At 36.7% G+C, this 27,588-nt stretch overlaps 1 protein-coding gene across 2 annotated transcripts in view; it reads right to left on the reverse strand.

Annotated features, from left to right (window-relative positions):
• Nucleotides 1-27,588, reverse strand: part of LOC149063626 (regulator of G protein signaling 9-binding protein-like) — a 63,547-nt gene that overhangs the window by 20,009 nt on the left and 15,950 nt on the right. The window contains exons 1-4 of one of the 2 annotated variants that reach the window (XM_089255880.1): nucleotides 17,545-17,811; nucleotides 13,211-13,397; nucleotides 12,075-12,241; nucleotides 3,358-3,497 (exon numbers count right to left, since the gene is read on the reverse strand). In XM_089255880.1, coding sequence (XP_089112006.1) covers nucleotides 3,358-3,497; nucleotides 12,075-12,241; nucleotides 13,211-13,393 — 490 coding nt within the window. In that variant the 5' untranslated portion in view covers nucleotides 13,394-13,397; nucleotides 17,545-17,811. Of the gene's footprint in view, nucleotides 1-3,357; nucleotides 3,498-12,074; nucleotides 12,242-13,210; nucleotides 13,398-17,544; nucleotides 17,812-27,588 lie in introns of those variants that run through there. The other variant, XM_089255879.1, reaches the window with a different exon arrangement.

Here is a 27,588-nt window from a genome sequence, read left to right on the forward strand (position 1 = left end):
TTTCTGAAACATTTGAATTTAATGCATAATAATTAACGCATCTAACTTAGTATGTTTTAAACCAGTCATCTGGTCAGTTAATTTTTTGGTGTACTACCCTTGATACCCTGTTTTATGCAGATGATAGAGATGTGAGGTGAGAATATTCTCAGAGAACGAGAATATTCTGAATATTCTCCTGGATGTAAAAATTTGAGAATAATCGAGCACATTCATTTTTCTTTTAAATAATTTTTTTACTAATTTTGTTTATATTGTGAAATATACATCAGTTTTCATTGCCTGGAACATTTACAACAAAACCATTTTTGGTATAATCACCCCCCCCCCCCCCAATGACAATTTTTAATTCTCCAGGTTATGATGAGAGGTTTTAAAAGTTTGGTTATAAAAAGATTTTAGAAACCTTTAGACTAAAACCTTAAAAAATTATTTTAAAATTAGATAAATTTTCAGAAATAAGTTCAAAACAAAAGAAATTAAACCAAATTTGATTGATAAAGGAAGCTATTCTTATATAATCACTAGAGATACGTAAATTTTGTGAAAAAAAAAAAAATTAAAAAATCATAAATTTTGCATTTATTTACAAAAATGATTCAGGTCAGAAATTTTGTATTTGTTCACAAAAAATAAAAATTTAAAAAAATAAATAAAACATTAAAAAAATAACATATCATAGGCCCTCGGCTAAAATGAGTTTTCTGAGGTCCCCCTTCCCCTACCTTGCTAGAAATGCTTATTCTCGATAATTTGAACCAGATCTCATTTTCATGAGGCAACTCTGCACTTGAGGTTTCTGGGCCGTGCTCATACAGACCCATGCATTACGACGACACTGGTTGGATGTCATGTGTAAAGTCAATTTATTTCAACTCTTTTCTGCTGCTGTGTCTTCAGCAGAATACTATGCCATTCATCAATTCTAGCATACAATAGAGTCTCATTTATCCAACGTCCCATCGCAAAAAAAAAGCACCAACTGTTGAGCTTTCAGAATTTCACATAACGACGGATAGCAACTGCAATTATATACATTGAGCAACAAGAAGCTGCAGGAATTGACATAATGATGCTGCAAAGATGGCGATATTTGGCAGCAAAGAAGCGGCACTCGTCAGGAAAACACACTGTGATCAAAAATTGTTTTAAATCATCACAGGACTGAACTTTTCTAAGTACTGTATTTAACTTCAAAATATTCTGTAACTAAGTTCATTTTCTCACTTAATTTTTTCTGTTGTTTTGCTGTAAGCATGGTTATTAGGTTAGTAATGAGCGAAATTATAACAGTTTGATGTTTAATAGGCTTTTCCTTAACACCTCCGTATTATCCGACATTCTGCAGGCCCGTTTATGTCAGCGTTATGTCATAAGCGAGACTCTACTGTACTCGTTTGTCAAGTTTTTGTAAAAATGCTCTTGCAATTTGAGCCCAAAATATTCAAAATCTACTAACTTACTCCACAAAACATATGCGAATGGAAAGTTTGATCCTTTTAAATTGTCGATTAGCATAATTTTCCTACAGAACTCGGAAACGAGTCAACTAAACCCGTATTTTAGGAGCTTGAATTTCATTGCCAAAACTTATTTTTAAGAAACTTATGGTGTAATCGTCTTCATATTTATTAAGAAAAGCAGCAAAATATGATATTCGCTCAGATGAATGGCACCTTTGAACCACGAATTCTGCCTGGTTACTACAGGCGTTGGGAAGAATTTTGATGCCAGTATAATAGCCTACTTATACAGTAATATTTTTTTTGGTAGCTTAAATACGCATTGCTCATTTTCTTCAGTGCAAAAATAAGTTTTCGTCTTGGCCACAACAGAATTAAATTCTTTAATGAATGCGTCACCCACAAGATTCACTTTATGCACCCAGTATTGGCAGTGCAAAATGTTGTCACCAAAAAGTGGTTTTTAATAATTTGAAGCACGCAGTCATGTTATGCAAGGTCTGATACTAGATCCTTTATTTTAGTATTTAGTTTCGTATTCTTTTAAGGTGTCAATTATAGCTCAAAAACACACGGAAGAATTAACGATAAAATTTCAATTATAAAAATTTCACAGAAAAGTAGTAAAAATTCAAATTTTTGCATTTATTCGTCAAAATTGGCAAATTTTACATTCATCGTATTTATTTCGTGAATTTCGCATTTATCGTGGTTATTTCATAAATACGAAATTTACGTATCCCTAATAATCACTTTGTGTTCTTGTAATTGTGATTCAATGCACATACTTAAATTTTGTATCACTCACATTTCATTAAAAATTGTGCAATTCAGCCCTGTTGCTTTAATTTTCTTGCTTTCAAACTTTGATATTGTGGTCGACAAACTTCAATATACCCATCTTCTTGACAGGGGGAGAAGGGGACAGAATATTCTTATAAGTTCTTGAGAATATTCTCCTGTTATTTATAACATCCTTGAGAATATTCTGTGGAAGGATGACTTTCATAAATTACTGGGAAATATTCTTATAGAAAATAAGAGTTATTCTGAAGTTGTTAATAATAGTCCTTCCAGAGAATATTCTCACATATTTATGAGAATATATACAATATATTGTATATATTCTCATAAATATAATTCTCATAATATAATATATATACAATATTTTTGAGAATATTCTCTTAAAGGACTACTATTATAAATTACTAGAAAATATTCTTATCAAAAATAATTATAAATAAAAAGTTATTTATCAAGATAATTTATTGTAATACATGTTATTACATATATTCTTGATAATACTTTTTGGAAAGATTTCGGTAACTGAAGAATATTCTTATCAAGAAGTTATAAGAATATTCTCAAGTTATTTATAATAGTAGTCCTACCAGAGAATATTCTCAAAAGATTATTCTCGAGAATTTTACATCTCTAGCAGATGAATGTACATTTTTGAATTTTTTTTCTTTTTTGGAAGTTTAAAGCTAATAAAATATTTTTCATTGTATTTTTTTATGAATACATTAAAACTGACTTTGCTGTTTTTTTTAAATCAAAAAATAAATATATAATGCCAGCGTGAGTTGTTTAAGTTCAAAATGAATGCAGGAAATATATTTCTTGAAATATGATTTTTCAACTCCATCTATGAGTGAGCAAATAATGTATAAGGTTGCCTTAGGAAGTGGCAGCAGCTGTATAACAAATTATTCGGTCATCCATGTGATATAAACCAAAAATCCACATGTCGCATGCCATCATAGGCAACAGCCATATCGTCATATGCTATCATAGCCAGAAGACTGGTTGAAAAATTCTGTGGAAAAAAGATTATTGCAACATTTATTAGCTCCTCTTTTTAAATTAAATAAAAGATGCAACATAACATTACCAGCATTGGGGAAAAGTGGAAATATTCGATACAAATGCAATGTTCTCCTCAGTTCTCTATCCAGCATGTGAACGCAAGCAACAAGAACACGGCATGATTTTTCTAGCTTGACTATATCCTTTCTTGGTAAACCGTCAGATCTACACAAGGAAAAGAATCACAGATCAATGAAAGCTAATTGTTTTTTGAGTCCATCATACATTCACCCCTCAAAGATTGAATTAATTTTTAAAAAATCTGAATCCATTGATTTTTTTCTAATGGAGATAACTTACAACTAAATTGTATATTAAATTTTTTGTTATTACCTTAGTGGCCAATAATGAAATCTTGGTGAGCGGAAAGAGTTGTCATATTTGTTCAAAAAAGCACTGATTTTTCCACAGACAATCTATTTTTTTCTACGAAATGATTTTAATGCATTATTTTTAAAAATATTTTTCATCGAACCTTTTGAGAAGGGGAAAAAAATGCAGCTAATGGGCAGCAGACTGTTATCTGCACGATGAAATTCAAAAATTCTTTTTTTTTTTCAACATATAGCCCACACAGGAAATCGGATTACACACAGAGATTGAAACAAGTATTGATAGTGATACATATTCAGAGTTCCTACAACCAGGGGTGGGAAGTGACAAAGTTCATTTCGGAGCATGTTTGGAACAGCAAATTCAGGATTTGGAGCAGTTTTGGAACAGTAAATTATAGGATTCGGCAAATAAAATAGATTTCACGAAATCTTATAAAAACACTGATCTGCTCAATAGCTACTGATATTTGAATAGTTAAAAAGGCTGCTTCTGAGAATTATTTTGCTGACCTTGTGAGTTTTAAAAAATGGTAAAAAATTTGGCTTAATTAGTGAATAAAATGAATATAGTGAAATTATTGCACTCATATCAGCCCAATTTATAAATTTCTGAAATAAGTGTGAATATGTTTGATTTTTATTGAATTTCTGGTAAGATATATTCAAAATGTAAAAAATAATTTCTTTGAAAACTCCCTTATTTTATATATTACTTGATATTAAGATATTGAATGCATTCAATGGTTTGCAATAAACCTCTTTTGCCCTCAACAGGCTCCATCATTTAAAAATCTGGTGTTCAAATTTTCTGAAAGTAAACAAGAGTTGAGATGAAAAAGTTATAAAAAGATAGTAAAAATACATGGAAAAAAGTGAAAGATATCACTCAGTAGAAAGGGACATGATACTGTAAATATGGAAAGGAAACTACAGTGAAAGCTCGTTATAATGGCTCTCTTGCTTTTTTCAACTACATGTATTACATGTATTTGCCGCTGTGGTGGTCGAGTGGTTATAGTGACGGGCTCGCGATGCGAGGATCCGGGTTCGAACCCCACAGTGGTGGTCGGCTGAAGTTGGTTTTCTGTGGTTCCCAACTTCAAGGCGCAAATGCGGGGCGATCTCCCCGTTAAAAAGTCTCGCCACAGAGAGCAACAGTCTTACAACGATAAATCATTCAATCATAACACTTCACTCATAGTTAGAAAAACTGGTGGCAGATGGCAGCACTACACATAACAAGCATTACATAGAAACAAAAAAAAACTTCACGTCAGGTTTCACTACACGTACACGCACATTCCCGCATGTACCGATTCGTTGGGGGTTCCGCGGGGTGTGGGCGGGGTGCATGTGTGGTGTAGCAGTAGTAGGTAGGGCTCGGGGATCCATGATGTTCTTAAGTCAGCCACCTCGTTGGGCAATTTGCCTGTTGTGGCGTTGTATTTGTATTTGTAATTTTCGCTTGTGATTGACTATACAAAGAATGGAACCCCAACTCTTCTGCTTTCATAATTGAACCACATTTTTTAATTATGGTGAACAAAATACTCTTTGGAATGGTCAATGATTCAGCTATTTTGGCTTTCTGCATCAATTTGTAGTCAACTTCCACCAAAGCTTTCTATTTGAGATCCCCGCATTAGACCCATCATGCTGCCAAACTCTATGAACACTGGATTTTTAAATGTTGTATTCAAGTCTGTTCCTGGCATGCCAAAAAAAGTGAGATTTAATAAAGATCATTGTATTCGTTCAGTAGTTTCAATGGATTTGTATAATAAAGATATTAAAGAAATTTTCAGAATCTGTGATTCAAATTTTCCAGCATGCTGCTCTCCCTTGATGTTTCCTGGTAACGTGTGGGAATACGGTAAAGATAGAGCGGTCCATTTACTTAGGACAGCCATGTTGAATGAATAATTTTCAGAATGAAAACATAGGTTCAGGTACCTGTAGGTATAATCGTAGAATATATTCTACCATTGAGAAACTAAGCAAAATTTCAAAAAATCAACTGTGTGGGAAGTGGGAGTGAGCCACTATGTGAGAAAATAGAAAATAAATAAAATGGAATAATAAGCTGAGGCACATCATCATCCAGTCAGCTCGCGCCTTGCTATGACTGTTCCTCTTTCCAGTGGAGGTGCTACTTAACTACAGGGTTTACCGCAGAAAGTGACAAAACACTTTATTTCTCTCTCTTTCTCCAAGAATCAAAGGTCAAGGTTAAACATACTCAACGATGGCTTTTGTTCATTTCTATGCAAAAAAACGGGAGACTGAGTTGAGTTCAGTCGGTCGGTCATCGTAATGGATTGAATCATATTTACCAGTCATTGTATTGGATCCTAAGAAATGACATGGCAGAAATAGGAAAAAATTTGGGGCCTGTCGTAACGGTAGTTATAATTGGCGAGTCGTTATATTGAACTTGTGTATTCAACTCAAAAAAAAAAATAAGGTAACTATCTTATATTTCTTTTCAATCACAGTTTTTATAATCTCTTCAAAGATACATTTTGATCATTTTTGTCGCACCACGGTCATTTTTCTGCACACGAGGGCTAATTAGACTGGGACCTACAATTTATTGCCGATTCCGAACGGCAGGCTTGTTCTTTATACTCATCGAGAGGTTGGTGCGCTAACCCCTCGATGGGGGACTCCCTGCGGTAGCAATTTTTTGCTGCGGTCAAGTCGCCGTTTTTTGTTGTACCCCTGTGTCAGGAAAGTTTTTTTTGACAAGGACGAACCGGGTATCAAACTCGCGACACCTCTAAACATCCTTTGGTACTTTAGGCGAGCATCTTATCGACCGGGCTACCGCGCCCCCTCTTCAAAGATACATTCCAGTGTTAAGAAATTTCCCTGACTATCAATGACTTTCTTATCCGATCCCCAACTACAAATTTTTTACCTGACTTTCCAGGTTGTAGGAACCCTGACATTTCAGCATGCTACAAATACATATATATTTTTGTTTTCAAAATTAATAATTCAAAACTTAACTTTATGTAAAAATGCTCAATATTGCAAAAGGGTTATAAAAGGTGGTTCACAAGTTGTTAGGAGGTCCTTACAACATGTTTAAGAACAGGGAATACATTAGATTTAATATATCATGGACAGCTGTGTCACAGCCTTTGGTTCTTTCAGTGTTTGACCAAGAGAGTCCTATGAACCCCAGAACTCAGCCACCAGACTTATCCCATTGTCCTGGGCTCTTCCAGCCAAAGAAAGAGGTCTGACAATGGAGGTCGATAAACTCTAATAAAAAAATCACTGTATTAAACTATCTGTGTTTGGCAGTATTATGAGGAAAATAGAATTTTATACTTTAGAGTTTGAATAGAATATATTCAAATATCAAACAGTGGAACTCATCAATAAAGGACACTCATGGGATTGAAATGCAAGGCTTTACAAATCCCAGGTGCCAGGTTGCATAATCACAATCCCTACATTCTTGGTAACACAAGAGGCATTAGCATGCCAGTGAATGTATCCTACGAGCAAGAAGGAGAACAAAACATCATGAGGGACAGAGTTTTTGGAGAAATTGAATTTCGAAGTTCATTAACGAAAAATGAAAGCATTTTTAGTGAATTAATAAATGATCGCAAGGCCCAGCTTTGCGAGCAGTTATTATTGTCATCTTGATGCACCTGAACCGCATTTGATTAAGTCAGGAAAAAGTGAAAGCATTTTTCAGTGAATGAATAATGACAGTGGAGATGAATGGATGGGGGAAAAATATCAGATGGGTTTGAGAACGAATAGAAAACACAACCTTCAATACGTGTGCCCTGCACTCTAACCATTGCTCCAACTGCGGATATCGAATTTAAGCACAATTAAGTATATCTATTATTAAAGATCACCAGCAAAAATTTCACTATGAGTGGCGTAATGGTTCATCACTCATTTTGGCCAATCATGATATGCTAAATTTCTATAATGTGGCTAGGAATGTAGGGTTTGTGAGCTGCCAGGTCACCATGGCGACTAAAAACTCTACTTTGGCACCAAACATTTTCTGTGATGACCAAATTGGAGGACAATGCATAAATATTGGAATTGATGTGAGTGTTTTTACCCACATGGGAATTGGTCACCAGGAACCAGAAAAAGCTCGAAAAAATTATTTTGGCAGTTTTTTTTTCTTTGGGATAAAAAATATGCTTAACTCCTCAAAAACTTGGCTGGTGCCATGGCCCCCACAAGGGGTGGGCTCCAGCCCTGGGGCCCGGGACGATTTTCACAATTTTTTTGCTTTTTCACGCTATAAATTCATCATAAAGAGGCCCGTGAAAATCTGGTCGGGGGGGGGGGCCCCCGCAAAAGATCCTAGCCTAGGGGCCCTGCTCCAGGATGTGGGGGCCATGGCTGGTGCCTAATATTTTTCTCAATCTGTGAAGCCCTGCTGAAATGTTTGTTGGCTCATGAAGTGTCTCCTTACTGTGTATAATGAAATACATGTAACATGTGCAAGTCCGATTAAAAAATTAGAATAATGCAAAAAGTTGTTTTCTTCAACAGAGGATCACAGGAAAAAATAAACAGAAATGAATGAAAAAAATAAGTGTCATTTACAATAAACTCAAGTCACCTGTGACATTTATTACATGTTCAGAAATGCAATAATATATTTTTAAAAAGTATTTAAGATATTCAAAAAATTAGAATAATCAGAAGAAATTATTCAAAATATTAGAATAATGGAGAATATGATTGGATAAGCGTCATTGCCAAAATTTACACAAAATCATGCTATTGCAAAGCCATTAGACACACAAAGGCAGGCTTGCAAACCAGTTTTATTTAGTTGTGTGTTGAAAATATGTCGAAAGACAGATTTAACAGGTCTAAAATCTCTGGTAGTGGATCTCTGCAGAGAAGGATTTACTCAGCAGATGATTGTCCAGAAAGCAAAGTGCTGTCAAACAAGTGTGAATAAACTTTTAAGAAATCATTCAAATGATTGCAATCTACAGAGAAAATGGGCAAGTAGTGGTGGTCGTAAGCCAATTGCTACTGCAAGACAGGAAAGACTATTGAAAAAACTTGTGAGAAAAACCGCTTTTGTAGCATCAGGTTCATACATAAAAAGTGGAAAGGACTTGGTGTCAATGCATCATTCTCCACCACACAGAGACGACTCCGTCATTATGGATATAAATCCTGTGGATCTAAGAGAAAGCCACTCCTTACAAGCAAACAAATGAATGCTATAGTACGATAGTACAAACAAAGACTATTATGGGTAGAGATGGGACTAATATTTGGTTACTATTTGGTATTCTGCCCTTTATTCGGTTCAGTTGAATGTCTGTATAAATCTAAATGCATCAAAATAATTAAAAAATAATATTAATTGGAAATTTTCACATAAATTTAAAATGTATTGATTATATTTCATTGTGTGGTGTACATCTCCTCTGTGAGGTTATGTCAAATTGAGCTTCTAGGATAGGGAAAATATGAAACTTAAAATAGAATCTTACAACAACAAGGTGAAAGTGAGTTCAAGTCAAGTTCACTGCTGAAGAATGTATTTAGACAAGATAGTGTGATACCTCGGCTCTAACCAATGCCTCAGCTTACAAATTTTTCGAACAACAAAGTTTTTTTTCGACATTTTTCTGCCTCTGCTAATGAATGTGGATTTGGCAAACAAATATACATTTGGCTAACTAACATTTTAGTTGATATGGATGCATCAGAAATCATAAAACTGCTGTGCCGTGAGCTAAATTTTTGTGCCAATTTAAATGAATCCAGAGTGAGGATTGCTTTTGCCAGATTAATATTTTTCCATCTTAGAATAACTTTTTCAGATACCATTCTCTTTCAAAATGGTTTTGAGCAAATTCAATGTCTAATGAATCATTAAGCTAAGAGAAAATGCATTTAAAAAAGCCTTAGACTTGAATGGTTTCAGTTCAGTGCATACAGAAATTTTTCATATCAAGCTGAAGTCTGGACATTCTAGGAACTTAGATTTTCCCATCTGCATGTGTGTGAGAGAAATGAGCTGACTGTTTTACATACCACCTCTCACACACTTTTTTTTTTCACTATGTCTCACAAACCCAACTGCATAAAGTGTAAAATAAAGATGTTCAGTTTTTTGTCCTCCTTTAAATTTTCCTTTATTCAATTGTGAAGTTGTTTACGTCATTTTTCGGTCAGTATTCATCTTTTTACAGTGCTTCTTATTGTTTTATGAATGTTGCTTTGAAATTTTGGGCTATTCCTAGATCAAATTAAACTATTTTCCATAGAAACCTATGGAAAATCAGGTTTCGACTAATGAATGTGATTCTGAAACGAATTATCTTATTATCTTATTAATATTAGCCGAAATTTCACTGCATTATGCTACTTAAAAAACAAATGAAAGAGACCTAAAGAGGAAAATCAAGAAAATGAGTCATAAATTTTATATATATGATGACTAGTTGAGAGTAAATATAAATAAGTAAAATATTTCTTAGATATGAAATTGTGACAAATGTTTGAAAAATATTGATTCTTTAAAATACAATATTCACATATCATTGTTAAATTTGATTGTCAGTATCATGGCAATAAAAATCTTTCAACTTCAATCATTTTAAAATTTCAATAATTTTACTTTCAATTAAAAACCAATTTTACTCATAATTGTAATGAATTTTAAGAAAATTGATATTTGACCGCCAAATATTGGCGTATTTGGCCAAATCACTATTTGTCCCATCTCTAGTTATGGGGTGACCAGGACTGGAATAGGGTGGTGTTTAGTGATGAATCGGTATTCCGTTGTGTCCCATGGTGATCAAGGTATTGGAATATCAACCATGAAGCATTCACTAAACAGTGTAGGAAGCAGTCAGTGAAATTTGCTACTTCCCTTATGGCATGAGATTGTATGCGTGCTGAGGGCCCAGGGAGACACTGTATTTTGACTGGAAGAGTGAATTCTGATGTACATCAAGAAATTCTAGAATACTGCATACCATTTTATGTAGATTTATGGGATGATGATTTCATTTTCCAACAAGACTGCGCATCTTCGTATATTTCGAAATCTATTACTGCTTGGTTCGAAGAAGAAAAAATTTAATTACTTTCTTGGCCTTTAAATTCCCCTCTAATTTGAGCCCTATAGAGAATTTATGGGGTGTCATGAAGAAATGCGTTCAAAAGTTTGCTCCAAAAGACAGAAATGATAATGGTTTAAAGATCACGTGGGCAAGTATCAGTAAAAATTATTGTAAGAATCTTGTGCATAACATGCAAAATCGTGCAGAACATTTCCAGTCAGCCGAGGGCTCATTGCAGAACAATGCAAAACATTCTGCTTTGGGGTGCAAGAGGTTATTAAGGCTAAGGAAGACGTCACAAAATATTGAATAGTTGAATTTGTTTTGGGCGATTTATCATAAGTTTGGTAGCATTATCAAGTGTATTTTGAATCAAGTTAAAAATTGTGATTGTTGGGATTTATCCAAAATGATTTTTTTTTTTTTGTTTAATTTGTAAAGTTTCAATTTTTATTTATAAGTTAAATTTTCCTGCAAAGTATGTAGAATCAGTTGATGTAGTTTGAAAATTGCACATTTTCATTCCAGTGAAATAAAATGAATTTGAAAATCATATTTTTCACGTTATTGTAATTTTCTTGAATCAGAGCTGTACATATATAGTCACTGTATTTTTGAAATGCATTAAAGTTCTATTCCATGAGCTTCCAAGTGTCTATTTACTGGAGGTATCTTTCAACTAGGAGTGTTCGTTATGGGAAGTTGGACTATATCCTAATGTCTTTTCTCCATGAATGAAAAATTCACAGCTCAGAAAAATTTACATGATGCTCAATAATGCTCTTTGAATGCTCTCAATACTGTGCAGCCCCCCCCCCCCCCTCCCCCTTTTTTTGGTATTGTGAAATAACGCAAGGAATTTAAATAAAACTTTAATAACATGGAATTTTTTCCATTCTGATTCGGTTCACTAAGTAACAAATAAATGATAATTATTATGGGTCATTATTATGAGAATTTAAATATTCGCTTTGTGTCTCTTAATGAAAAACATTACTCACTGTTGTGTAGCCAGTACTTACATTTTACAAGAATTTCTATTTCTCCTTTATGGTTCAAGTAATAATTTTGGGTGTAAATATGTATTATGTTTTTAGAACTTTTTCAAATTATCATTAATGATTCATAAACTAAATTTCCTTTTTTTTTAAATTAATTAAATTTGAAACAAACAGGCCAACAATAAAAATGATATGATACTTGGAGATTTGCATGAACAAAATTATGATATGAATGATCATAACCAAATGATTTGATTGGCACACATTTCAAGAGTAATAAAACAAGTTATGAGAGATGCACATGGATTCACTTACTTGCGAAAAGCATCTGCCAGCTGTAAGTGAGCTGACGTGATCATATCACAGGTATGGTGCTGTAATTCAGCTAGCTCTTTACGAAGAAGTTCCCCATCTAATGTTGTTCCCACACCCAATACTAGCATATGGTACCTACAGATTTGATGGCATAAATGTTCGGCCACCTGAAAAAACAAAGAATTTGTTTGAGAGAAAAAAACCATTTGTATAAATACAGTAAAACCTCATTATAATGGACCAATTGGGGCCGAAAGTTGGCCGTTGTAATGAAAATTTGGTTTATAACAAGTAATTTTATAGGGCGTAATGCAACAAGGTGTACATCAAAGAAAGTACAGTAGTTGGCTATAAAAAGTATTTATTGCATAATGATATAAAAAAGCCTTCAACGTACGTTGAAATGAAAAAGATTTGTATGTATACATTACATTAATCTTAATTTATCTGGGTAATGGGCAGTACGAGTTATGCAGCAAACCATGTTTACACACAAAAAAAAAACCACAAAGATTGATGTTCAATTGCTTACTTGGAGATACTTTTTAAATGAGTTAAAGCAAGTTTTAAGTTTGTCAGATCAAAATAAGCATCCTTTATTACTAAAAAAAATTTTTAACTCTCCGTTAAGTCCATTTTATGAGGTTCTCTTGTATATGTAAGGCAGAAAGACGAATGAATTTTGATGCGGAAAATATATCTATCTCATTCTCCCAATATGATTGAGTCTATCACACCAATGTAAATTGAATAAGAAAATTTCTGAACTGAATTTAAATGGTAAGCTTCAAAATATCAATATATAACCATTCCATTCAGTTATTTTAACCCAGTAGCATACAAGTATGTGCTTGCATACTCTAGGAAGCCGGTGGATCAGATCACCAGACCTATCAGACTCTCATTCATTGGTTTTCTAGACTCCGGATGCATTTCAATCACCACAAAAATAAATTCTGACCAATGATTATTTTTCAAAGATATCAACCTTAAACTCAGCTGCTGAACAAATGAAGAAATTCACATACATCCACTTCATAAGAAATCAAGTGTATTGGACCTTGTATGCATGCTGGCAGGATGATCTTCAAGTTATTTTGGAAATATTCTATGCAAAAGGAAAACTGAGCACTTACTTTGAAAACATTCTTTGTGAAGCTCCTGTCAATGACTTCATTGTTAAAATGTTGAGCAAGTTCGGAGAACTGTGACGAAATTGCTGAGGTAGCCGATGACAACATGTGATCTCCGAAAGAAGGAATCCTAAGACTTTGCCAAGGGGAGACATCACTGGACCCTGAGCTTCCCCCATTTTCCATTACGCTAAGAAAAAAAAATTATCATTCGCATAGAAAATTTATCACTGAAATAATAATACATCAAGTAGCAATGTTACAAAAGAAAAAGAAATTGAATCATTAATAGTGACCATGGGGGGAATAAAAGAGGATTTGAAACCATCAGTTTCAGTGGCATCCAACAGAATATAACTTGCTGCCTCTCATCCGACCACAGAATTCTCGACACAAGGATGATGCTCATAAAAAACATCAGTTCATGTCTTATTATGACCAATCAGAATTAAGCAGCAGCCGAAAAACATAAGTACATGTGTTGACATTAATTGATGATTACATCAATTTATTTTCTGTTGTTGTCTTCTAAAGCAACTGTTTCTTCGTTTTTAACAAAATTTCCAGCTACACCCATCCTTTGGGAACATTTTGATAGAGATGAATCAGGGTGAGTCCGGTTGTTTAATGCGACAATGACCAAAGCAGAATATGCAGAAAACAGATAACTGCGCTGTATGTTGCAGAACAATCAGTGCTGCTGCAGAACAATCTTGGTAAAAATTAAGAGAAAAACTCTTCTGTGTAAAACACTATTATAAGAATTTTTACCACATAACATTTTCAGTCATCTAAGGGTTCATTGCAAACATTGTCTTGCGGTATATGCATGACCCTAATGTATTAGTGTTGTCAGAATTATGAGTGTTTCATGTTCGAGATATGCTCCTACCCGTCTTCCATGTTTTAAAGCGAGAATGGCAGGCTGTTGGATACATAAAGACCTGCCATTTTACGAACTACATCACAGCAATGCCAAAAGATGTCATTTCTACAGGACTGTGGCTACAGAGATCTTCAGACCTTATTAATCTGCAACATTCCCAAAGTTTTTATAACACTATCAGAAAATGTTTCTCAAACTCTTTACACCCACTGCTCTCCTGGTCTTGTGATTGCTTATCTAAATTCCTAGAATAGTATAGAAAAAAATCACTTTTTTCTAGACAACATGTACACACCGAAGCCCTGTGATGCCCCTGGCAAAGTTTGGAGAAGCCCCAAAGAACGGTGACACTTTGAAAACTACTACTATAGGAATATAATAGCAGTTTTAGCAGTGGTTTTGCACTGGCATTATTCTATAGCAGCGATTCCCAACCAGTGCTCCGCAGAGCCCTTGGAGCTCCGTGGTGACTCAAAGAAAATAAAATAAATCATTAAATTTCATAAATAAATTAAAAAAAAGAAGTCCACAGAGTTCTGCTATAAAAATTATACATAAAAGGACTAATCGAGTCAAACAGGAGAAACTCTGCCTTAAAAATTATATACTACAAAGGGCTTCACAAGTCAAAAAAGGCTGAGAACCACTGCTCTATAACATAGTTTCTCACACTTTTTGTTCCATTGTCCTCTTTATTTTATTTCTCCCACTGCCCCCCACCCCCGACTCAAGTGAGACCATAGGATCCTATGTTATACTTGTAGCTTCTATTGCCCCTCTCCCTGGACTATTTCATTGCCCACTTTGGGAAATACTGCTCTATTGGAACTGAAGAGTAATATCAATTAACCATCATAGAGGGAACAATTGTATAGAAATTTCACTGAAAATGCTCATTTCCCAATGTTTTTTCGGTGGGTGTAATTTTAAATTTTGCATTGGCCAAATTGCATTGCTCAAATGAGTCGCAATGCATACTTTGAGAACCACTGCTATAGAAAGTGTACGGGAACCAAAGAATAATACCATTATTTAGGCGATTATCATCACAGAAGGAACAGTTGTAGCCTATAGAAACTGTGCTGGATATGCACATTTCCCGATGCTTTTGTCATGGATACAATTACAAATTTTGCTCACTTTATGTTACCTATATACACAGGTACCAGTACCAAATTTAATAAGTAGAAGATTTTTAACACCAATCCCATTTTTTTAATCACCATGGTGACCTGGCAACCTAGGATTTCTCATGTGCACCCCCCCCCATCCCCCATTGATGAGAGGCAGTAAAAATCTATATTTGCCCAAGGCCTGAACACATGAGGAAACAGGTCCCAAAACAAAGGTTAAAGACGTCTGAATGAGGAATGAAGCACAGTTTGAAAACCACTGCAATAGGAAGCTTATGGGTGCTAAAGATTATTTAGGCAATTATCGTCATATAGAGAGAACAGCTGTATAGAAATTTCACTGTATGTGCACATTTTCTGATGTATTTTTGACAGGTATAATTTTAAATTCTGTGCACTACATTAGTTACATATATATACACAGGTACCAACACCAATTTAAGAACCACATGTAGAAAATTTTAGGTACCAATTCCAATTTTTTAATCAGCATGGCAACCCAGTACCCAGGATTTGTGATGTCCCATTGATAAAGAGCCCTAAAAATGAATATTTGCCCAGGACCGGAACATATGAGGGACAAACTCCCCCTTAACTTCAGGAAGTGAGCACCCCCCCCCCCCGCCCCAGATTTGACGGTATCCTGGTAAGGGCAGAGACGAAATTAGTCCAAGTGGCGCAATGGTAAAATGCTTGTCTTATTATGCCATTATGAAGGTTACCATCAAGGTCTGTGGGTTCGAATCCAGTCAAAAGAACCTAAAAAAAAGTTCTGTACCTATCGAGCCTGGGGTGACCACCAATAGATGGTGCCTTCATTTCCACCCAACTCCACTAGTTGGAAATTGTTGTATGGCGATATATGACTGGAGTTGGTGTGCAGTAAAGTAGGTGGAACAGTAGAGCATGAGGTTTTCTCACCCCAATGCATCAAAGAAGTACACCTTTTCTGGATATTATGCCAATATCTTGGGTTCAATTCCCAGTAGAGACTAGATAACTTTTCCCTACGAGTTCACCTCCGCATAATATCCAAATAACATGGTGTCCTTAATGTATTGGGCTGAGAAAAAAAAAATCTCATTCTGGCTACTGTCCCACTTGGGGACCCATTTCCTGAAGTTATGGGAGGCTACTGATGTCCGTAATGCTGTTGTGGTGGTCGAGTGGTCATATTAACAGACTTGCATTGTGCGACGACCTAGGTTCAAACCCCACCAGCAACACACTATTAGGTACACACACTTTGTTCTAGACTGCCATGAAGCTGGGCTGGAAAACATCTATCTATGCAACAGGATAATTCTGGCGGTACACTCCTGGTATTTGATATTTCTCTTTGGCACCTCATTCTTCATCATCCCACCAAGGGGTCATTTCCTGAAGCTAAGGAAAACTACTAATGTCTTTTCTTTAATGCCTCATGTGAAATAAGGAAGGAATGATCGTATCAGCAGTGGTGTATATGGTAACACACTTGCCTGGTTTGCAAGAGGATCGAGGTTCAGTGGCTTATTTACAGAGGGCTTAGTGGGTGACAAGTTCAGAGGGGCAGTAAATTTGTGAAATGAATGGCTAAGAGGGTTAGTAGAGTGGGAGAAGGGCAGCAAAATCTGTATAAAAGTGGCCTAGAGCATATGTAAAAGATCAAAGAATGACCTATAAAGCAAGGAATCATGTCAGTGAATGACTTAGAATATGTGCAAGTATGCCAGGAACCAAAACAATGTGCAAGCATACGAATGACTAAAAGAGTGACTTAGAAAGTGTGCGAGCATGGGAGTTACCAAAAAAGTGACAGAGACACAGGTATACTCGCAAGAGTGGGGGAAGAGGTCAAGCCGGTGGCGAATTGGAAGAAATAGTAAAAAAAATTAGACGACAAGAATGGAAAAAGGATGGGTTTTCGTAAAAGAAAGATTCGTGTCGCCCACAGGTGACAAAACCATAAATGCTCCTCCGCATGGGTTTGATTCCTGGAGGAGACCAGATGACCTTTCTGGTTTCACCTCGGCATAACATCCAGAAAACATCCCATTTCCTTGATGTATTGGGTTGCAAAAAGGACTCAGTTGCTTTTAAATTTCACTGAAAATTCACATTTCCCGATGATTTATTTGACGGATACAATTTTAAATTTCGCGCACTATTAAGTGTATACACAGGTACCCATCCCCTATATAGACAAGGGTGACAGGGTAATACAAGTGAGAACTTCAACTTGAAAATTACAGAGTTGAATGCGTTTATTGAATAGCGGAAAGAATGTTAACGCCATGCAATATGATCAAAGAATTTTAATACAAATTAAAACTTACAATAGGAAGCTTCAGAGACGGGAAAAAAAAAGAAGAGAGATGCAAATATGCACTGGAATTTCTTTTAGTAGAGCGGCGAATTTATCTTTATTTGAACAACATTTTCGATGAGGCAACTTTGATTTGTTGCAATGTTGTTTTCAAAACGTGAATCCGGACAAATTTTTAAATGATATAGAGATTCAACCTTCTACCCTTGATCTTTCCATTGCGGACCGCAGCGGCAGCAGCTGGATTAACTTCAAGGTACAGTTCTTACCCAGCTAATGGCAGGGACTGCGATAAAGCGAAGCGGCTACAACAGCGGCAAAAAAAAAGAGGCCATTCGATTACATTTCGTCCAATCAGAAATGGTTTCCGACGAGAGCGGTTGGTCATCAACAAATCAAAAGGTCGATCTGATCCGTGATTTGAAGGAGCCCACTGTCTTTTGCTGTAACATATGTTTGAAGATTTTTTTTTTAGCTTTTTTTTTCGTCCTTTTAATAAATGTTGTCTGGTGCGAAATGTTCTAAATTATCTGCTCTACAGTTTTCGATTATTTTTTGTGGCATTGGTATGGTTTTAGGGAGGTTGTTTAGGGTTGGGAAATTTCAATCATAGTACGGGAAACATACATCTTGGAAGAGCTGTTTGCCTAATATATAGATGGCAGCAGCAACCGGAATGAATGATTTCGGTAATTTTTTTAGAATTTTCTTTCTCGTCTTGGGCCACGACCACCTGGATAACCTAGGTTATATAGGAGGTCGTGCTTGGGCTTGGTTGCCAGATTCTGAAATTTGAGAAATGAAGACGCATGCGCTGTAATTCTGGGTGAAAGTGTCCACGTATGCTCACAACAGATGGCACCACCATGCCAATGAAGAACAACTGTGATTTCAGAGTTCAGCTGTAAATTTTCACTGCACTTCACTTGGTTTTGTATTTCAAACAAAAGACAAGATATAAAATATAGTTTTTTCCATCCTAAAACTCCTTACCTATGAAACTCCAATTTGTTTCCACCTGATGCATCGTGGGCAGAATTACGAATTGTTTTGTTGTTGTCCCCTTCACATAAACGATCGCCCCCCCCCCCACACTCCACAGGGCCACTCATGGGCGAAGATACGGGGTGGGGAAAGCATGATGGGGCATTGCCCCCACAGCGTCAATGACGGAGCCGACTGGCCTAATATATCTGCATTGGCATCATTAACATGCCCCCATGTCACAACTACATATATTTATCAGCCTAGGCAAGTACGCATTTTGGCGACCCCGTGTATTTATAGGGTGAATTTCGGTGCTCCCTGTTGTCCAGGGACCGGGGCGTAGATAGACTTGCGGAGTCTAGACTTAGAGAGATAGACGGGGATAGATTTGAAAGTCTCTGGGGGGACACGATGTGATATGATGATGTCAATTCATATATATATCATGGGCGGAGATACGCCCCAGCGTCAAAGGTGGAGTCGACTGATCTATAATCTTAGAGGAGAAATAAAGAACTGATATTTCTTCTCAATGGATCTAATATATATATATATGAATTGACATCATCATCATCTTGCCCCCCACAGACTTCCACATCTATTTCCGCCTATGGTGGTGGTGGTGGTCATGTGGAACACATACTGCTGTAATAATTATTACAGCAGTATGTGCCTCCAAATGTGTACTAGGGTGGATCGAAATGTGGATAAAAGAATCGGCTTACAGGATGCAAAAGTTGTCTTTTAAGCACACTAAGCATATAAATGGAAAATTTTTTTCAATTTCAATTATAATTTCTATTAATATTCAATTTAACTTATAATTTCTTCCGGTTCCCCAAGACACTTAAATATTTGCAAAAAATCGATTTTTATGCAAATATTGAATTTTAAAAAAAAAAGAGTTAAATAATCGATTTCACAGGGAAAATAGTATAGGCAGAGAATGTAAAATCGTTTATTGCTTATTATTAAATGTATAAAATTATTTAGTATAGTAAAAATTGGAAGGAATGGTGAAAATATTCATGCCATACCGAAGCAGTTGAAAGATGCATTTGCCTACTGTCTGAGGCGTCGGAAATGTGTGTGTGTGTGCCACAGAGTAAGAATAATATCTTTAGTCTACGGTGTGTGCGCAGAAGACACACGGCTTCATATTGAATGGGATAAAGATCAAGAAGCCATAATATAAAACATTTTAATACCAAAAAGCATTACAACATTTAAAATATGTAAGTTTTATGATTTATTGCTTTGATTTTTAAATTTATACTTCATGTATTATTTAAAAAATATTATTATTTATAAGTTTGTACTTTAATACCTGAATATTTATAAACAATTTTCATTAATTTACAATTTTTAATACATTTTCAGAAAAGTGTGAATTTTTAACTATTTTTGGGGCGCTTGGAACACTGGAAGATATGAATGGATTTCAATAAAAAAAATTACGCTAACTAATATATATACCCAACACACAACTTTTCCACCCCACGCCAAAAAAGTAATTTTAAAAAAAAACACGTTTTCTCCTATACTTTTCGATCCACCCTATTGTGTACGTCAGTGCCACCTACCGGCTATTTTTCCCCCTGTCAAGAAAATTATCGTGACCTAGCGATGCTAACCCTGCAAACCGTTTTTTATTTCAGTTATTTTTCCGGTTTTTACGAATTTTTAAAGTTTCTACGGACTTTTTGCCCACCCTGTACAATTGTTTATCCATGAATTCTTGGAAGGGGGGGGGAAGCTAAAAGACCTTTTACAAAGTTTAATGGGGGGAGTACAAGCTGAGTCTTCAGTTCTGGTGTCTATGCCCAACATGGCGTAAGTGAGACGAACTTCTACCGATGTACTTGCATACACAATCTGCATTGCGATAATCGAATTTATGATTCAAAAATAAAAACAAGTTAAGACCTCAAAAAAAAGACAAACTGAACATTTTCACGAAAATGAGAGGAGAGCTGAACAATATTTTGCTGAAATGTGGAGAGAACGCTCGTGTCCCGTAAAAACAGGATTAACAGCATTACCGGGACAAATTAATGCTGTCTCTGAGGGTTGCCCTTATCTCTGGACTCTAGCCCCGGACCCAAGGAGATGAATCCTGTTTTTAATATAATAAATCAACTTTAGAGAGGGCCCGTGAAAAAATCCTGGCCTGGAGTAAGCCAATTACCACAGCCTAGGGTCCCCACTCCAGAACGTGCGAGTCATGGTTGTGTGGATCTGACGCTCGATGCCGATTGGTGTCTCATCTAGCTTGCGTTTTTATTTTCAGTTTCGAATTGAAGTAATGGGTTCAGCTCTGGGTCAGTAAGCCCACCACCTCAAAACCCGGCACCAACTGGCACAGTGACTAGAAAAATACTAGCCCGTGATACCATTGCCACGACGATGTTAAAGTGCAAGTGGCTGAGCAACTGACCTCCAATGATGCGAGAGATATTCGGGAACACAAAGGGTTCTCGACTCAACCAGCCAGGAGATCAATATACTCGGCACCTCGCTGATCCGCAGAGCTGAGACCCCATCTAACCGGGATGACAACAAACAACAAAGAAAACATCAAACTAAAACACTGGGTTATCCCCCAAAGCTGCCTAACCATGTCAATGCCCAAAACCGAACCCTAAGAACTGTTATACTTACTCGAGTCTGAGTTTAGCCTCAAAGAGAGGCCTTTCCTTTAGGGCAAGACGCAAACGCGTCTGACCCGAACGAAATCTGCACCATGAATGAGAACTTCAACAAGTGTTTCAATACTTCCAAAGCGTATTGTTGGAGATCTGTTTGGGTAATATTTGGTCAACAAATAAAGGAGTCGTTGCATGGCATTGTTGCTGCTGCTGCTTTAATATTATAGCAAGGCTGCCCTTACCAGAAGCTGGGTCAGATACGTGAGAAATAGCGGAATCAAGGCCCTTCTTGGAAGGGGACGACGACAGCTTTTCATGATCTTGGGTGGACAAGAGGGGGAATTTGACCCACGGGCATCAAAGCATGGGTGGAGATACGGTGGGCCGTGGGGGGCATTGCCCCCCCCCCCCAGCGTCAAAGGTGGAGTCGACTGATCTAATGTGTATATGTATATATGAATTGACATCGTCATCATCGTGGCTCCCAGCAATAATGACCGTGCCCCCCCCCCCAGACTTCCAAGTCTGTCTCCGCCTATGATATAAATGTATATACATAAACATTAGATCAGTTGACTCCACCTTTGACTTGGGAGGGAGCCCATGCCCCCATATCTCCACTCTGACCCGGGGCACCAGATCCACCTGCTTCCCTTAGCTGCGCCTCCCCCCTCCTTCCCACCCAGATGTTCATATCTATCTCCTCTCATGATTTGAATAGGGACTAAGATTTCTAGTGAATCAGACTAAGATTTCTAGCTGACTCCTTATAATTATTGTTTTTCAAGAAAATTCAGTTTTAAATTCCGGAAAAATATGACCAATACCTGAGGCCCCCTAGAGCAGTGTCGTTTTAACGCATGGGCCCATCCATGGGGGGGGGGGCAAGTACAGAGGAAATTCAGTCTGGTTAAAATTTTCGAGATTAAAAAAAAATGTAAATTAATAGACAGGCATTTTTAATCAAGTAAGGGCCTCGAAAAAAATCACTTTGGCTGAGGGCCCATAATTCTCTTGAGACTGCCCTTCCCCACACCCCCTGTCAGCCTTTCCCATGTGGGTTGGGGACATGGTCTTAACAGTATAATGAGCCCTCGGGAAAATAGACTCTCTGGGCACGTCTCCCAATCAGACTAGAGATGCCAGCCACCCTCCCCCCCACCCCAATTCAAATATCGCTCGAATGTAACAGATGTGTTTATTGGTTACATTTTTCAAGTTTTATAGTGTAATCCCGGCCTAAGGCTGGTGTTACACTATAAAAGTTTGTAAAAGCTCTTTGATAAAACGTGAAAAATTCAACCAACATTATCTTATTGGTTGAATTTTTTGAATGCAAAATGTGTGTGTGTGTGTGCACCGGTTGCATTTTCTTGAATGCAACCGATGCGCCTATTGGTTGAATTTTTCAACTTTCATAAAAGTTCTTTCATAAAACTTTTATTGTATAATTCCGGCCTGAGTCCGGATTACACTATAAAAATTTTATAACAATTATTTAAAAAAAAGCAACTAATAAATTTATTAGTTGCTTTTTTCAAGTTTTATAAAATGACTTTCATAAATCTTTTATAGTGAAATCCCATCCTTAGATTAGTCATTTCTGAAATATAAAATTTCATTTTTTCAGTTTATAGACTCAGGGGCGTAGCCAGAAATTTCGTTCGTGGGGGGGACCACTTTCATTTCGGGGGGGGGGACCATTTGACAGACAATGGATTTAGCCATCTTTTTCCCTTTTTTCGGTCATTTTCTCACATTTCGGGGGGGGGGACCAGACCCCCAAGTCCCCCCCCCCTGGCTACGCCCTTGTATAGACTGAGTATTGAGTAAAATATACTTGTAGGTATCGGGGGAACCACCAAAAATATTCAAGTGCTAGAGTCTTCAAACGACCCTGAGTGAACACCGTACGTGGATAACATTGTTTAATAGAAGAATTTTTTTTAAAGTTTAAAAAAATTAAAATATTAAAAATTTAAAAAAATAACAAATATTTAAAATAATATTTCAGATATTTATATTTTTAAATAATTTTAAAAATTTAAAAAGAAAAAAAATCAAAATTTTTAAATTAAATTTAAAAGTTATTAAAGTATGTAGTCAATTAAATATTCGTAATGAACAGAACGGCTTATAATTTTGGTCCCGTCAGTAGCCATTGTTGGCAGGTTTTATTGTATAAAATTGTGAAATATGGACAAAAGGCAGTTATATCATATGGTGTTTTTAAGGGTATTTATGGCAAATAATTAAAAAAATTCCGTGAAAAATCACCTTCAAAAAGTAGCCAAAGATGCGGACGAATTCGCTCCGCATCCGCATCGTGTGAATAGCCCCGAATAAACCTATTGTCAAAACTTCTATGTGCGGATGCGGAGCCCGCACTTAGGTTTTGGCACATGTGGACGACGTCCGGACCCGCATGAACATTCCCTAGGTGCGGAGATATTTCGGCTCGTCTGAAAGGCTCAGTATATTCCAATTGTTAAAACTTCTTCCGGACCCGCGTCCGCATCCGCTCCGTGTGAAAGGTCTCTAAGTCTTGACAGGGCTCCAGGACAAATACTATCATTTTTTTGTTTTTTCATTAGATTAGACAGGTGGGCAATTTGAAGTATTGACCTTAGAGGAGGGACTCGGGTAAAATAAATGAATATATAAATAAATAGCTCGGGCGAGGCGTGGTGATGAAAGCGCGGGTGGTAGCAAATAATAAATAAATAAATTCACACCCCTTTTTAATCGAACAAACTTGTACTGGCCGGATCTCTGTCGTAGTGTCGATCCTCAGAATACGTGTATGCCTCTAGGGGCGGGACACAAGGCATTTATGAATGCTGTAAATTCATTATAGAAAGGTCCATGAAAAGTCCGGATTGGGGGGTCCACCAAAGATCCCAGTCCAGAGGCCCTGCCCCAGAATGTGGGGGTAGTGGTTTAATCGGGCCCTTCGTGATGTTCGTTTTTCCCTTCCTACATAGCGAACTCTTAGGATCCTATGTTTGGTTCGCTTGAGTTGGGGGGGGGGGGGGATGAGAGAAAAAATTTCTGAAGAAGGGGGCGATACAACAAAAAGTTTGGGAGAAACTATGGTTTTAATCCAGTGATTCACAACGTGGGCGTTAGTGCCCCCTTGGAGGCGATGGAAAGTTCCGGGGGCGGTAGAAGCTACGGGTGTAACATAATATCCTATCGGTTAGATTGCGTTGAGGGGCGATGGGAGAAAAAAATTTCTGAAGAAGGGGGGGATGTGGCAAAAAAGGTTGGGAGCCTATGGTTTAATCGAACGGAACGTAAGAAAACGCAACATGAATGTGCAATCGTGTCGTTTTCTTTTTCGTAATATTGTACTGAATAAATGAACGCCAGGGTCTCTGCCACCGGACTTATCCCGTTGCCGAGATCTCTTCCAGCCCAGCTTTGTGGCAGAGTCTGGAACAAAGTGAGTGTGTACACCTAACAGTCTGAGTGTGTATGATATTTCAGTGCTGCCATCTATACTTCTAATTGTGAGTGAAGTGTAATGATTGAATATTTGTAACGTTGTAGGACTGTTGCTCTCTGTGGCGAGACTTTTTAACGGGGAGAACTCAATGAAAAGCCCGTCAGGGCGCCAGCTCCTTGAAATAACGGAGCACACTTATAAAAAAGTCTGCACACACGCAAATGGCTATGCGCAAATAACGCTAGCAGATGGCGGTACTAAATGAAGGGGGTATGCGTTGCTATTACAGCAACGACTGGAACCCCGTAGCACCACTCATGGTATTGGTATTGGTAACGGGGAGATCGGCTCGCATTCGCGCCTTGAAGTTGGGAACCACAGAAAATCAACTTCAGCCGTAATATTGTAATAAAACCGGATATTTTTACTTTAAAAAAGCCTGCGTTTTATCCCGTGCTTGTTACTTTCATTTAACCATTATGAGGAGTTTGAATGGAATTACCTAATATGTTTTGCGAATTATGGAAAAGTGGGGAAAAACCGTGTAGGGCAATATCTCCGAATCTCATGCTGGATCCACCCGAAAACATGTAAATTACTGCCCTGCAGCCCTTCAAGAAATTTGAATTAAGATTCAGTGCCGTCGTAACACGTGGATCCACCCGGGCACGACCACGACCTCCTATATAATACATCTAGGTTATCTAGGTGGTCGTGGCACGACCCGGCGGCCTCAAGAGAAGAGGGCCTCAGAAAAATGAAAAGTAGTTTGGTTTTCCGTAAATTTGCCTGGTAGGGCCTCAGAGAAATCACTTGGTCCGGGGGCCCAAGGATTGGATGGTTACTGTGTCAATTTTTAAATTTTTTTAAAGTTTTTAGGTAGAAATAATTCAATTTTTTTTTTTTTTTTTGCTTTATGTTATCTGCCATACTCAACTAAATGATTGAAGAATCAAAATCATAAGTTCATGAGTGTATTCGTTATTTTTCGAGTAACATTTAGCATTAGTAGAAAATTGAAAGCATCACCTCTGAACAAAATTGTGCCATTTTGTTTCATGAATGACAATATGGGGAATATTATGATTTAAACTATAACCGGGGGTTAGTTTAAATCATAGTATTACTACTACATAGTAATTACTACCCGGTATAGTTTAAATCATAAATATTCCCAAAATCAACACCACCAAACCCCACATGCACTTCATCCGCATTTTTCTGCGGAACTTTTAATGAATTGATATATGTTGAAATATGCGTGTCCGTGTTGTGAACCTGAAGTGAAGTTTGTTTCTGTGTAATGCTTGTTATATGTGTTGGTACTGCTTTCTACCATCCGTTTTAATAACTATTACTGAAACGTAATGATTGAATAATTGTACCGTTGTAGGCCTGTTGCTATCTGTGACTTTTTTACAAAATCAACACTGGAGGACAAAATTAAGAATGCACAGAGTTCCTTGCTTTAGAAGCAGCAGTGAGGAAGTTATTAGGCAGTTATACAATAATATGTGTTAGTAAAGAAGCATGAACATATATCTCCAAAAAGAAGCACAATTCAAATATCAAGACAAGAATGGATCCTTTGCCGCACTGGGCTCGTGAAGTACGCTCGAATACAGAGGAAGGTCGCACTTTTAAATGTGGTTTTTGCAATTACCATCAGAAAATAACAATTTGAGTTTTTAAGTGATTAGAAGTATGAAATTTAAAATAAATAAATTCAAAAATAATTCTTAAAAATAAAAAAAAATAAGTTTTAAAAACTTAAGTAACTTGGTCATAAAAGAAGGGGGATTTCATTTTTTAATGTGAAATGTACAACATGAAAAAGACGAACGTAAATATTTCATTTTTCAAAATAAACCTTTTGATAAATACATTTTTTTACATGTACTTCAATGAGTACCAGGTTTTGTCCCAGCCGTGGGGCGAAAACGGGTGTCTGCTCCTTTTTCAGAAAAAAAAAATCATAATTGAAGAAAAACGTTTAAAAAAAAATCGCTTATATTCAGGTAATTGCACATACAGCTCGTCTCAAAAGTTGATGATCAGTGTTAGATCATCAGTCCCAAAGTGGGCAATATAACCCCCCCCGGTGGGTGATGAAATAGTCTGGGGGAGGCGCAGTGGCAACTCCGGTATAACATAGGATCCTATGGGTCATCTCTAGTCGGGGGCGATGAGAGCAAAAACATTTCCGAAGAAGGGGAAGATGGTACACAACGTTTGGGCAACTATGGTTTAGAATGCACTTTTCTTAAAATAACAAGAAAAATACGGAGATTAAAATTCACACCTTTTAATGGGCAATACCTGAAGTATTTCTACATTTATAGAAAAACATTTCTACGAAAGAGCATTTAGAATATTTATAGTGTTGAAAATATAACAAATGGCTACCTTAGAAGTTTGGAGAAAATTCAGATTTATAAAAATTACGGGCTTTTCTAATAGCAAATAGAATTTTCCTTTTTTGCTCAAACACTCCATGGATATAATTAAATTCTGTAGGTTTTCATATCAAAACTGTACTATGCACCTTCCTCGATAGATCTCTTCAAGTCATTAACACAGTCGAACACTATATTTATGCTATTATATACATTCCTAATAGGATTCAAGTCAGGGCTCGTCGATGGCCAGTCTAAAACCGATACATTTTCACGTTTAAAGAGCTTTTTTTTATGGCAGCATATCTTTGCGTGGACACGTTATACTGTTGAAATGTCAAGTTTAGTCCTCCCAAATCTTGTCCAATCAGTAGCAAATTGTTCTCGAGGATTTCCTTCAAGCATCAGAGTTTTGACAACCAATTTCAAAAAATAAGGAGGCCCGACCATTAGAAACAAATGTTGCCCATTCCATTATCGAAGCTCCACCTCATTGAGTGCTAAAAACATCCGTCTGGAGCGCACGTGAGTTACATTTTTATTTTGTTGCATCACTAAATATGATTTACCTGCCA

This window comes from Pholcus phalangioides, unplaced genomic scaffold (genome assembly GCF_987345545.1).
Source record: "Pholcus phalangioides strain wild (caught in Gottingen) unplaced genomic scaffold, Ppha-v1.0 ptg000172l_1, whole genome shotgun sequence".
In the NCBI taxonomy this organism is placed as follows: domain Eukaryota; kingdom Metazoa; phylum Arthropoda; class Arachnida; order Araneae; family Pholcidae; genus Pholcus; species Pholcus phalangioides.